This window comes from Mandrillus leucophaeus, unplaced genomic scaffold (assembly GCF_000951045.1).
Source record: "Mandrillus leucophaeus isolate KB7577 unplaced genomic scaffold, Mleu.le_1.0 Scaffold532, whole genome shotgun sequence".
In the NCBI taxonomy this organism is placed as follows: domain Eukaryota; kingdom Metazoa; phylum Chordata; class Mammalia; order Primates; family Cercopithecidae; genus Mandrillus; species Mandrillus leucophaeus.
The window spans coordinates 1,665,174-1,679,026 of record NW_012105720.1 but is presented as its reverse complement, the minus strand read 5'-3'; the positions used below and the strand labels follow the sequence as shown (position 1 = coordinate 1,679,026).

The following is a 13,853-nucleotide window of genomic DNA, read 5'->3' as shown; positions in this document are numbered from 1 at the left end:
GATAACATGAAGAATGGAGAATCTGACATGATGAACTGACAGAATCCATAAGTTATCAAGGATTCAGGGCCTTACTTCCTTATTAACATTTTATTACCCAATATTCAATCTATTGTTTTACTTTTTTGCCCAATATTCAAGCCAGATGTCTAGAAACCAAATATTTCCAGGTCCACAAACAAGCTGGAAAAAAATAAGGAATAGTTTACAATTAAGAGGGTCAAATATACTATTAACAACATTCCTTCTCTGTCTCAGTACTACAGGTAGAAGGGAAATCCGCAGTGTTTTACATACAGCACTGTGGGAAATATCAATAACATGGGCCACTTCAAGAATTTGGGATCTTAAGAGTTTTTCCATGAAATCTCAAAAAACTAACAAGAGGGTGACTTCTGGCATCTATTTTCATACTTAGATCAGATTTGAGCTGTGAAGTAGCAGTCTCCAACTCTTCTTTTTTTTGTTGTTCCTGGGCCAGTAGTTCTTGAGTGCTCTGTATAGAATCATGCAGAGCAATGCAGTTTTGCTGCAAAATGTGCACCTGAAATTGTATAAGAAAAACTCCTTTTCTATAAGATGAAGATTTCTAATAAGCTGCCTTATAGCACATGTATAAGGCAACATTCCAATCTTAATGTCACTGAGAAGCAACGAGAAGTTAGTCTATGTTACAGTTAAAATCTCAACAGAATGTGGTCTTGGAGCAGTGCCATCCAATATAACCTTCTGTGCACTTTCCAGTGCAACAATCCACTAGCCACAAGTGGCTACGGAGCACCTGAATGTGGCTAGTGTGTGAAGAAATAAATCTTTTATTTAACTAATTTAAATAGCCATATGTGGCTAATGGCTACCATACTGGCATTGCAAGTTATGGCAACAAAGGATCATTTGCAAATTCCTAAAGTAGAATCCTTGTTATAATTCAGTTATGAAGGGAAACTTTTTCCATTCGTTAAAATAATAAAGATTATGTCATCCAATTATATTAAAAATGAAAATATGAATTGACTCAGTTAAAGTATTCTAAATTATTTGTAGGTACTTCAAATAAATATGAAGGCCAAAATATGTTAAAATAATGATAATTGAAAACAGCAGTGTAAATACAGTCCAAATTGTTTTACTTATTGATATTCTTTGCTTCCAGTGTTAGATCGCATTAGTCTTTATTTTCTATCCATGGCAGACATATACAGCATGAGACCAGGGCAATGCCTTCCAAAACCAATGTCTATAACAGAGATTGTATGGTATAATGGAAAAATACTTTATCTTTCTCTTAGGAGCTAAGAGTTCACCTCTATAAAGCCTGAGGTAAATTAACCTCCCCGGTCCTTAGCTCTCTGATTCATAAATTAAGAGTGTTGAATAGTGAAATTAGGGTCTTTCTTAGTTTGTGCTAACTTAAAAAAAAAAAAAAACTGTAGTAAGATTGTTAACATATTGCTAACAAAAAGTAAATATTTCAACGAATCTAGAGGAAATTAGTAAAATTTTAAGTGTATAGGTAAAGTATCAGTTTTTGTTTGGTTTCACTTCCCAAACATACATAAGGAGAAGAAATCTTTCTACCTGTTTTCGTTCTACCTCCACTGCTGATCCCATTTCTTGTATTTTGAGGAGCATGGCTGATGCTGACTTCTCTAAAGATTCCCTAAGGTACTTCTCCTGAGCCAGTTGTCTCCTTAGCTACAAAGCAACATTACAGTTAGGCAAGACCAACTGAACATCATACTAGTTTAACAAAGATCAAAGTTACCTGAGAAGTTTATCAGACATGCCATCTCACCCCCAAACAGTCTTAATTCATTTATGACTACTCAGAAACATGCTTTTGTTTCTCCCTAGAAGGCCTAGGATTACCTCCTAAGGAATGTAGATCAAACATATTGCACTCATCCTCCTATAATTTAGGTCTGTTTTCTAAAATGGAGGTCAAAATCCATTAGCAAATTGAAAGCAGCACTCAGAAAAAGGAAAAAATAAGAGTAGAAAGAAAATATGAGAGTGCATAGCAAGTAGTAAGAGTAAGTGCTGCTTTGTGAAATGTTTGTGTATATGTATGTGTGTTGCAGTGTAAAATATATGTTCAACAATGGATTGTCAAAAAAAATTTGGAAAAACACTAGTATCTTACCTTACTGTGTATTTTTTGTATTCCCATATTTTCTGACTTTATTTTTCAACTCTTATTTTCCCGTATTTTGATTTATCTATATATTTTTTATCTTGCAGTATTATAAACATCACTCTGAAAACTGTTTTCATTCAATTTTGGAATTTAGAGGACTAAACAAATAATGAAGTAACCATTAGGTAGCAGACCAAACCGACACTCCAAGAATTTGGGTACTGTGATATTGTGATATAATAAGAAATATATTATTTCATCTCTGACCCTGGTTCCTGGCACATAGCTCATAAAAAACTTGGAATCACCTCAGAAGAGTGTCTTTTGTGTGCTAACGACGGACTGGCTGGGGATGGGGGAAGACAGGTAGCTGTGGATGGGGGCTGGTCCCCAGAAAGATCAAAGCATGATTAAAGGACTGGGACTTCTAGCCCCTCCTCTCAACTCTAATGAGGGGAGAAGGGCTGGAAGGTAAGTTGATCATCAATGGCCAGTGATTTAATCAATCATGCCTATGTAATGAGGCGTCCATAAAAATTCAAAAGAACTGGGTTCAGAGTGCTTCTGGACAGCTAAACACATGGAGGTGCCTGGAAGGTGGTGAGCCCCAGAAAGGGCCTGTGCCCCTTCCCACATGCCTTGCCCTATGCATCTCTTCCATCTGTCTGCTCAGCTGTATCCTTTGTAATGTCCTCTATAACAAATGGGCAAATGTAAGTGAAGTGTTTGAATTCTCTGAGCTGTTCTAGCAAATTATTTAAACTTGTGGAGGGGCATCATGGGAACACCGATTTTTTGCAAGTCAGTCAGAAGGACAACTTGGGGCTTGCAACTGGCGTCTAAAGTGGGGGGCAATCTTGTGAGACTGAGTCCTCACCTGTCTTCAGGTAGATAATGTAAGGACTGAACTGAATTACAGGACACTCAACTGGTGTCCACTGAAGAACAGAATTTCTTGGTGTGTCGTCGGGTGTCGGAAGTGTTCTGCTGTGAGTTATGTGAGAGTAGAAAAACACACTTTTTTTTTTCTTCCCTATTTTGGAGGCACACTGACCTTATTTTTGTCAATAAATGACTATAAAAAGAATCACATAAAACATAAAGAAGGTTAAGAGTCTCTTTTATTATTAGGGAAAGAGATCCTTTCCAATTGAAATGGGAATTGCAGAGAATGCTATTCCTTTTAAGAAGTGATGTGAAACTGAAAGAAATTCTATTTTAAAACTCCAGTGTAGATGACATTAAGAATACACTATACCTGTTTTCTAAATTGTACACTTTTTTTTCTCTATGGAGAATATATTTTATAATTTTTAAAATGTTTTTTAAAAGTTAAAAGGTAAAAAATGTCTTGGGATAAAACTGTTACAAGATTGCTCATTTTGGAAATGCTCTATAATGTTTTTAATCATACCCTTGATATTTGACATGTAGCTTTTTCCAATTTTTCACTATTGCAAATGCTGCTCTCCTGAACATACTTGTGAGCAGGTCTTTCCTTACATTTCTGATTATTTCCTAAGGATAAATTCCTATAAGAATCATTTTTTCCAATTATTACCTTCATAATTTTCCAATTATTACCTTATCAATAGTATATATATTAAAATTTTCTTAAATCTCTTCTGATCTAATAAATGAAAACTAACATCTTAATAATTTTGGATTTCTTTGGTTATTGTGAGATTAAATATCTTCTAATATAGTTATCAGCTCTTCATATATTTATGTAATAAACTGTCATACTTATCCTTTGTCCATTGTTTTTTGGGCATTTTAAGACAATTTTACGTGTTTTTGTTTTTGTTTTTGAGATTGGGTCTCACTGTGTCAGCCAGGATGAGTGCAATGGTGCAACCATGGCTCACTGCAGTCTTGACCTCCCCAGGCTCAAGTGAACCTCCCACCTCAGCCTCCTGAATACCTGGTACTAAAGGAGTGTGCCACCATGCCCAGCTAATTCAAAAAATTTGTTGTTGAGCCAGGGTCTCACTTTGTTACCAAGGCTGGTCTCACTCCTGGGCTCAAGCAATCCTCCTGCCTCAGTCTCCTAAAGTGCTGAGCTTACAGGTATGAGTCACTGTGCCTGGCAGTTTTAAGTTTTGGGGTGGTGGGTTTTGGAGATGGGATCTCACTCTGTGGCCCAGGCTGCAGTGGCATGATCACTGCAGCCTCGACCTCCCAGGCTCAAGTGATCCTCCCATCTCAGCCTCTTAAGTATCTAGGACCACAGGTGTATACCATTGTGCTGTTTTGTTTTTTTTTATTTGTAGAAATGGGGTTTTGCCACGTTGCCCAGGCTGTTAAACTCTTTAAAAGGGAAAACTATTAACACGTTGCCTATTTGTGTTATAATACCTTATTACAAGGGTCCCCAACCCCCAGGGACACAGACTGGTACTGCTCCATGGCTTGCTAGGAACCAGGCCATACAGCAGGAGGTGGGCAGTGGGTGAACCAGCCCTACTGCCTGGGCTCCACCTCCAGTCAGATCAGTGGCAGCATTAGATTCTCATAGGACCGTGAACCTTATTGTGAATGGGGCATGCAAGGGATCTAGGTTGCGCGCTTCTTATGAGAATCTAACTAATGCCTGATGATTTGAGGTGGAACGGTTTCATCCCAAAACCATTCCCCTAAACTCCCCCAACCCCATGGAAAAACTGTCTTCCAAGAAACTGGTCCCTAGCGCCAAAAAGGTTAGGGACTACTGCTTTATTAGTTTTGCTTTTTATATGTAGAAGTATTCTTATGTGGTCAAATCTATTGACCTTTTTATAATTTCGTTCTTTTTAAGCTTAGAAATTGCTTACTTATCCAATGATAAGTTAAATATTACAATCTTATGTAAGAATGAGCCATTTTATTTGTGGTTATATTTTTTCAGATTTTAGTATCAGATTATAATTACTTTCTCAAATGTAGTAGCTTAATATACTTTTCTAAACTTGTATCAAATTATGTACTACAATTTGTTCAAGATATAATTTATTCCTTGAAAGTTTCAAAATTCTTACCCAGGAAATCATCTTGTTTAAATTTTAGTTGCATCACTGTCAAATGTGATTCAACCTCTAGTTCATTCAGAATTAAATACTTTACTCTTTTAAATTCTGTTTTAATGACCCCCATTATGTAGGCTTGAAAGCATTCAGCTAGCCACTTTTTAAAGAACGGCCACTTTTAAAAAGAGATATTTTCCTCTTTTATACATGATATACCTATAATGTGCCGTACAAAAGCACATTACAAAGAGAATCCTTTACTAATGAAGTATTTGTTTCTGAAGTAGTATTAAGGGCAATCAGTTAATCCATTTAATGTTTATAACATCCAGATTTTGTATCTATTTTATATATATTTCATATGTCTTAGGAAGATAAATACCACACTTCTATCTGTATATAACCCTCTGTCATAGGCTAAATTGTGTCCTCCAAAATTCCTATGTTGAAGTCGAACATCTGCTACCTCACAATGAGACTCTTTTTGGAGACAGGGCCTTTCAACAGGTGATTAAATTAAAATGAAGCCATTGGTGTGTACCCTAATGCAATCTGACTATATCCTGATTAGAAGAGATTTGGGCACACAGAGACACCAGGGATGGCTACACACAAATAGAAAAGCATGTGAGGACCCAGTTAGAAGGCGGACACCTGCAAGCCAAGGAGAAAGGCCAGGGGAAACCAAATCTGCTAACAACTCGATCTTGGACTTCAAGCCTCCAGAACTTCAACAAATAAATTTCTGTTTATACTACCAAGTCTTTAGGACTCTGTTATGGCAGCCCAGCAAACTAATACACCCTTTCTTTTTCACATACCCTCAGAATGCCCATGTTTGACTATTATAGCACTTTTGCAAGTCTTTGACAGAGCTTAATCAAAATTCAAGACTTTACCATAGAACCAAAAATTAAGAATAAGATTTTCCCAGTAAAAAATAATGTTAAATGGCAATCCAAAGGAGAAAGGATTGTCTTTTCAACAAATGGTGCTGGAAACACTGGACATCCACATGCCAAGAAGAAATTCATCTAGATACAGATCTCATACCTTTCATAAAAATTAGCTCAAAATAGATTAAAGACCTAAATGTAAAATGAAAACCTATAAAATCTCTTAGAAGATGACACAAGAGAAAACCTTAGAGACTTGGGTTTGTAGACTTTTTAGATACAATTCTAAAATTACGATCCATGAAAGAAAAAAATTGATATACTGGACTTCGTTAAAATTAAAAGTTCCTGCTCTGTGAAAGACAGCTAAGAGCATAAAAAGATAAGCTACAGAGTAGGGGAAAATAACTGCATAACACAACTTTGATAAAGGACTGGTATACAAAATATACAAAGAACTCTTAAAACACAACAATAAGAAATAACCCAGTTACAAAATGGGGTAGGAGTCTAACAGATAACTCACCAAAGGAGATATACAGATGGCAAATAAGCACATGAGATGATTCTCAATGTCATTTCATCATTAGGGATTGAAAATCAAAACAAGATACCACTACACACCCACTGGAATGGCAAAAATTCAAAACACTGACAAGACCAAATTCTGGTGAGGATGTGCAGCAACCATAACCCTTATTCCTTGCTGATGGGCATGCAAACGATACAGTCATTTTGTAAGACAGGTTAACAGCTTCATACAAAGCTAAACGTAGGCTTACCAGATGATCCAGCAATTGCATTCCTAGGTATTATATTTGCCCAAATGAGTGGGGAACTTATGTCTATGTAAGAACCTGCACACAATGTTTATAGCAGCTTTATTCATAATTGCCAAAAACTGGAAGCAACCAATATGTCCTTCAATAGGTGAATGGATAAACAAATTGCGGTACATACAATAGAATATTGTTCAGCTATATAAAGAAATGAGTTACTGAATCATGAAAAAACATGAAGGAACTTTAAGCCCATATGCTATAAAAGAAGCCAGTACAAAAAGACTACATACATACTGTATGATTCCAACAATAACAGAACTAGAGAGACAATAAAAAGATCAGTGGTTGTCAGGGGCTCAGGAGAAGACATGAGGAGGGAGGGGTAGGTGAAGCACAGGACATTTTTAGGGCAGTGCAACTATTCTGTGTGATCCTGTAATGATAAATATATGGTGTTATGCATTTGTCAAACCCATACAACTTTACAACATGATGAATAGTGAATCTTAACATATTTCACTAAATGATGGCTCAATATTGGCTCATCAAATGTTACAAAAGTACCATACTAAATCAAGATGTTAATAATAGCGAAACTGCGGGAGTGTAGAGAGGGGTATACAGGACTCTGTGTTTTCTGCATAATTTTTCTGTGAACCTAAAACTGCCCTAAAAATGGTCTATTAAAATACCTTAAAAATAAACTTAATACATTCTATGAACAATCAAGCTTTTATCAGTAATTACTGGCAAATAAAGTACTTAATATAATACAATTTTCCAAATACCTATGCTTACCACCTAAGTACTAAAATGTATAATCGTAAAAATAATTTTGCATAAGAATTTTTCTAAAAAGTATGTCTACTTCTCTATTTTGTATTAACAGAATCTTTTAAATATAATTTGACCCATTTGATTTGAACATCAATTATTAATACTATTATGTCAGGGAATATTGAGGTTTCAGGCCACTGCCAGAGTATATTGAGTTAGTAATTCTACTGATTCTTCCACTGTTTTCAGCTGCAAATTTTTAGTCCAACAGCTTTTAGCAGCCACCTACTTCATATTTCCCAATCTGCTATCTACTAAAAACAAGCTGAAATGAAAGTTTAAGGTAAAATTAGATGAACAGACTTATTAATAGTTTTTTATTTTAAATACAACTTTAAAAGGCCTTTGCATGAAAGTGTCCACTTAACTATAGTATATGGGCAGCCACAAGTGGTAACTATTCCTTTCTGGCTCACAAAGCATTTATTTTTTATTTCTAGTTTCATGCCAGTATTGAGGTAAAAGGAAGTCTTAATGTCATGTAAGGGCAGGCACTTTCACTTGAATTCAATGTGGCATATTTTTAAAGTCTTCCTACTACATAGTCACATATTTTCTTCTTCAAAGGTTTCTTTTCATTCTCTCTTTCTGCTGTCTTGATTTCCCCCTGCAATTCCAACACCTCCTCCACCCTCCATCTTTTTGTCTTACCTCTTGAATTTTAAGGTTCATTTTACGTTTTGTGGTCTTCAGTTCCTCTTCAACAATGGCTGCATTCTTCTAAAAGTAGAAGGAGAAAAGATTCTAAATAATCTGAAATGACAGGAAGAAATTGTCTATCGGTATATCAGATCAAATCAGGTTTTTTTCTGGCAACCTATAAATGCTATTTTTAATATGGTTATAAATACTCTTTGTTATAAGTCTGAAGTAATTATTACCATGAGTTATTTAACAGGAAAGCTATTACTCTGATACATGATTTCTATAATTTCCTCTTTTATATCATAAACAGTGATTAATTGCACCCACCTCCTATATAAAATTCAATAATTAGAGGTCAATCTGGTAACTGACAGACATTTTACTTACAGGATATATTCTTAATTTTTTAAAGAATTCTATTTTTTCCAGCTTCAAATATTATTCGTGCTTACAAGCAGAGGATGAAAAACACAGCTTTCCCTACTTATTCTCTTTTTTATTAAGATAAATGGCACCACAATCTCAGATGTAAAACCTCAGAACCATCTTTGCCTTCTTTACTGCCTTCAGTCCTTCCCAGCACCATATTCTAGCATATCTTTTTTTTTTACAGAACATTCCTCTTTCCTTTCAAAATGCCACAACCCTAGATCAGACCTAATTTGGCTCGCGCCTCAAATAATGCTATGGATTCCTAATTGGTTTCCCTGCCTCCAATTTCTCTCCCTATATATTGCTAAATTTGTTTTCCTGTTTTCATTATGTCACTTGCATATCAAAAATCTTAATCACTCCCCATAGGATCAACCCCAGCTACTAATTATTCCTGATTTTCAGATGCTCTATAATGTCATTGCTAGCTAATATCCAACTTATTTCCCACAAACAAATCCTCACTCTTGTAAGGCTAGTTTATATATTTCTCCTAGCTGTACCCAGTAGAAAGACCCAGGTTCAAACCTGGGTAACAAGAAGACAACAGGTATGTGTGATCTTGGACAAGTGACTTAGCCCAGGGACCCAGTACTATCATTGCTAAAAAACGGGGACAATAATATCCTATTCACCCAAGATTTTGCCAAGATTAAATAAAATAACACATTGAACATCTATTACATTGCCTAGCCCATGAAGGGAGAACAACACTGTTAGTTTCTTTTCCAAGTAGCCCTTATTCTTTGCTGCCTCTGCGTGTGCTCCTTGAAATGTCCTCACCCCTACATTTTGCTTCTAAAGGTCCTATCCCTTCCCTGAAGCCTGCCTAATCTATTCCAGATAGGGCATCCTCACCCTCTCAAACATGGCTGAACACAAAGCCCTTACTCGGCAATATTCACTTTTTGTCCTATACTATACTGTTCTGTAACACTTTCTATACTTATTTTTTCCTTTTTTAATTTTTCATGCTGTGGCTTGTTCTCCCAACTAGCATATGAGTTCCTGAAGAGCACAGGCTCCATCTCATACCTCTAGACCCACACAATCACTTGTATGGGGTAAGGGTTGTACAGTGCAAATCTAATAGGCCAAGAATCCTTAAATCAACATGCCAAATGTCAAATGCCAAGAATCCTCATATCGACATCACCTATTTTTAAAAGTCAGTGTCATAGGTCTGCTGCCTCCTCCAGCTAACACCTAACAGTGTGTTTACACTTCAGAACTCTTAGACTCAAACCTTTGTTTGCGAGGCAATCTCCAGAGTGGCAGTCAACCTTTGCACCTCATCTTGTGCCTTGTCTTCTTCCTCTTTTACAGCTCTCAGTTGCTGGCGCAAATTCATAACTTCAAGATGCAACAACTTCAGGTCCTTAGAATGCTCTTCCTGTACTGTATTCAGTCGATCTTTCAGAAAAGCTACCAGAGAGCACAAGAGGGGCATCAAGCAGCAGAAAGAAGGTCAGTAAAGAAAATCAAGCACCTACACAGGACATTTCTGATGATTCTTATCTCTATACCTGTTTTCTGAGGATTCAAATCCTTTTCAGTTTGCAGCCGGAAGATGTTCATCTTCAAGGACTGAATGAGGCTTTCAAGACGACACATTCGATTTACCAGAAACTCACAGTTCTTCCATAAAATATCTGTTTTTCCTCCACAAATTGCTTCATTTTGGATAGGACTAATGACTTTCTGGCTGTCCAGGTCTTCTAAACAGTTTGGAGCCTCCAAATAGCCTCTGGGACAAAGATCCCAAAATAACAATATTATGCAATGCAATTTCTACTACAGTAATGCCCAAAACTGAGTCAATGTAACATTTCCAATAAGAATAATAATTGGAGCCCACCAACATGGTGGGCTTCTGACTCTCCCTCCACGTAGGGACATGCTAATCAATTCCCTCCGAGAATTGATTAATTGACACAGATCAATTCCCTCTGAGGGAAAGTCAGAAACAAGTTGAGAGACTCTTCTGTATCTGGTAACTGAGAAAATATCCACATTGACTAGGTAGGAAAAGCTGAGGCAGACTCAGGTCCAAACCTCACCCCAGGCACTGTGCCATCCAATTAAGAAGGTATCCCCAACACGTATTCTCTCCCTGAGGAGAGAAGGGTTTGGACCTCATATTTAGCACCCTAACTCTAAGATTCCCCACAGTATGGCTCTTAATTCACCTGCCTCTATGAGCAGAAGTGGTTAGGCATACCCGAGTCTCCCTAGACCACAGAACAAAGAGGTGATTATACATGGATGTGTAGGCACTTACAGAGGGTTCATCCCCAAGGATCAGGATAGAGAAGGGCCTGCAACTCAAAGCTCCCAGTTTCTGCCTGGAAGGAGTTTGCCAATGTACTCTGTCAACTGCTGCTGTTACCAGTTGAGTTTCACACAAGCCTGCATCAGGGAATTAACTGGGCTGACAAACATAACCTGTGGCAGCCTAAACAGGAGTTTGGCAGCCCCCAAGCCTATTCCCCTGGCTCACTCAGTCAATAACTACAGTCTACCAATTCCTCCTGGAAAAACTTTTTCCATGCATCAAGCGCCCCAACTTTTATGACTTCTACTTGAGGGACTGCATTTTAAACCTTGTAGCTCTAGGGACAGAAAGGATTAGGAATACAGGAGTCTCATATGAGAATCTTCCCAAATCACAATACTAAGAGGTGGTTTTAAACAGGAGTGCAAGCAGTTCCAGGGACTACACCTCTTGGAAGCAGTGCGGAGAAACTGCTGAAACACACAGTTCTGTTTTTCACTAAAAAGGATTTCTCTGTACATTCTCCCAGTGAATACTTGATGGTCTGGCTTCTAACTAACTTGCATCAGGGAATTAACGGGGCAGGCAAACAATACACCTCTGGCAGCCTAAATGAGAGCTTGGTACTTGCCAAGACTTCTCCCCTAGCTTGCCCTAGCAATAACTCCAAGTCTATAGAGGCTTCCTAAAAGTAGTTTGTCCACTCATCAAGTGACATAACTTCTACAGTTCTCATACAAGGACTACCCCCTTAGCCACCCAGCTCTGGAAGCTGATTTGGCTGTGTGTTTCCAAGTCTCTCTAGACCACAGAAAACAAAAAGGTAGACATACAACGGGCCCACTCCCAGTGCCCATACCCTCAGAGGATGTAGTCTGAATGACAGTAGTACAGGTATTTGCCACAGAGCTTCTCCCTGGCTTACAGCAGAGAGAGATAAATGCCTGCCTTAGTGCAGATAGATAATGCCTGCTTTAGTGCAGTAAGGGATAAATACCTGCTCTCAGCTTCACCCTGAGGATAGAAGGAACTGGAACATGCATCTAACACTCTAACATTTTCAGCTGCATCTAGAGAGCGTGGCTTCTGTCTTACCGCTCTCATGGTACTAACAAGACTCGGCATATCTTAATCTTCTGGGGCCACCAAAAACAGAGATATCAGGTTGTACAAACACAGAGATTTGAGAGACACATTATAATTTCTGGCTGTACGAATTGGTAAGATCTCCTACATTAGGGCCAGTTTGACAAGACTGGGAGAGGTTACTGTCTTACTTAATGTACAGAAACCAACACAGAAAGTTTTTTTAAAAAATGAAGAAATAGGAAAATATGTTCCAAATAAAAGAATAAGACAAATCTCCAGAAACCAATCCTACTGAAATGGAGATATGTGGTTTTTCCAAGAGGCAATTCAAAATAATGGTCATAAAGATGCTCGCCAAGGTCAGGAGAATAATGCAAGAACAAACAGAATTTCAAAAGACAGTAAGAAAGTATAAAAAAATACCCAACAAATCATATAGCTGAAGAATACAGTAAGAGAACTGAAAAAATTCAATAGAGGGGTTCAATGGCAGACTATATCAAGTGGAAGTGAATAAGTAAACCTGATGACAGGTCACTGATAATCATCCAATGTGAGGAGCAGAAAGAAAAAAAAATGAAAAGGAGTGAAGATAGCTTATGGAATTTATGAGATACCATCAACAGAACAATATGCCCATTATCAAAATTGCAGAAGGAAAAGTGAAAGGAATAGAAAACATATTCGAAGAAATAATAACAAAAAACTTACCGAGCCTGGGGAAGGACATAGAAATCCAGATCCAAGAAACCCAAAGGACAACAAATAAGATAAATTCAGAGTTCCACAGTCCCATACTCAGACACTTATATAGTTTGGATGTTTGTTCCCTCCGAATCTCATGTTGAAATGTGATCCCCATTGCTGGAGGTAGGGCCTAGTGGGAGCTATCTGCATCATGGGGCAGCTCACTCATGAATGGCTTGGCAGTGAGTGAGTTCTCACTTTTTGTTCACAGAAGAGCTGGCTATCTAAAGGAGCCTGGCATCTCATCCTCTTTTTCTCACTTCCTCTCTCACCATGTGACTCGCCTGCTCCCCTCTGGCCTTCCACCATGATTATAAGCTTCCTGAGGCCCTCATCAGAAGGTAAACAGATGCTGGTGCCATGCTTTTTAGCCTGCAGAACTATAAGCCAAATATATGTCTTTTCTTTATAAATTACCCAGCCTTAAGTATTCCTTTATAAGCAACACAAAATAGATTAACACAGAAAGTTGGAAACAAATAGTGAGGCATTGCTATAAAGGTACTTGAAAATGTAAAAGCAGCTTTGGAACCGGGTAATGGGCAGATTTGAAGAGTTTGGAGGGCTCAGAAGAAAACAGGAAAACGAGGGAAAGCAGAACTTCTCAGAGACTTAAGTGGTTGTGATGAAAATGCCAACAGAAATATAGACAGAGGACACGCTGCTGAGGTCTCAGATGATAGAAATATAGACAGAGGACAGGCTGATGAGGTCTCAGATGAAAATGAGGAAGTTACTGGAAAATAGAGTAAAGGTGACCCATGTGACACCCTAGCAAAGAACTTGGCTGCAGTGTGTCCATGCCCTTAGGGATCTGTGGAAGTCTGAATTTAAGAGTGATGTCCTAGCGTATCAAGCAGAAGAAATTTGTAAGCAGTAAAACGCTCCAGAAGTGACGTGGCTGCTTTTAACAGTCTACAATTAGATACAGGAGCAAAGAAATGACTTAAGGTTGAAACTTATACTGAAAATTGAAGCACAATATAAAAATTTGGAAAATTTACAGCC

The 13,853-nt window shown here is 37.7% G+C and overlaps 1 protein-coding gene across 1 annotated transcript in view; it reads right to left on the bottom strand.

The window, feature by feature from the left end:
• The window catches only part of CCDC150 (coiled-coil domain containing 150), a 92,664-nt gene that overhangs the window by 64,700 nt on the left and 14,111 nt on the right, over nucleotides 1–13,853 (bottom strand). Inside the window, exons 3-7 of the mRNA XM_011997188.1 lie at nucleotides 10,261–10,481; nucleotides 9,981–10,159; nucleotides 8,309–8,377; nucleotides 1,579–1,695; nucleotides 415–544 (exon numbers count right to left, since the gene is read on the bottom strand). Of these exons, the coding sequence (XP_011852578.1) occupies nucleotides 415–544; nucleotides 1,579–1,695; nucleotides 8,309–8,377; nucleotides 9,981–10,159; nucleotides 10,261–10,481 (716 nt within the window). The remainder of the gene's footprint in view (nucleotides 1–414; nucleotides 545–1,578; nucleotides 1,696–8,308; nucleotides 8,378–9,980; nucleotides 10,160–10,260; nucleotides 10,482–13,853) is intronic.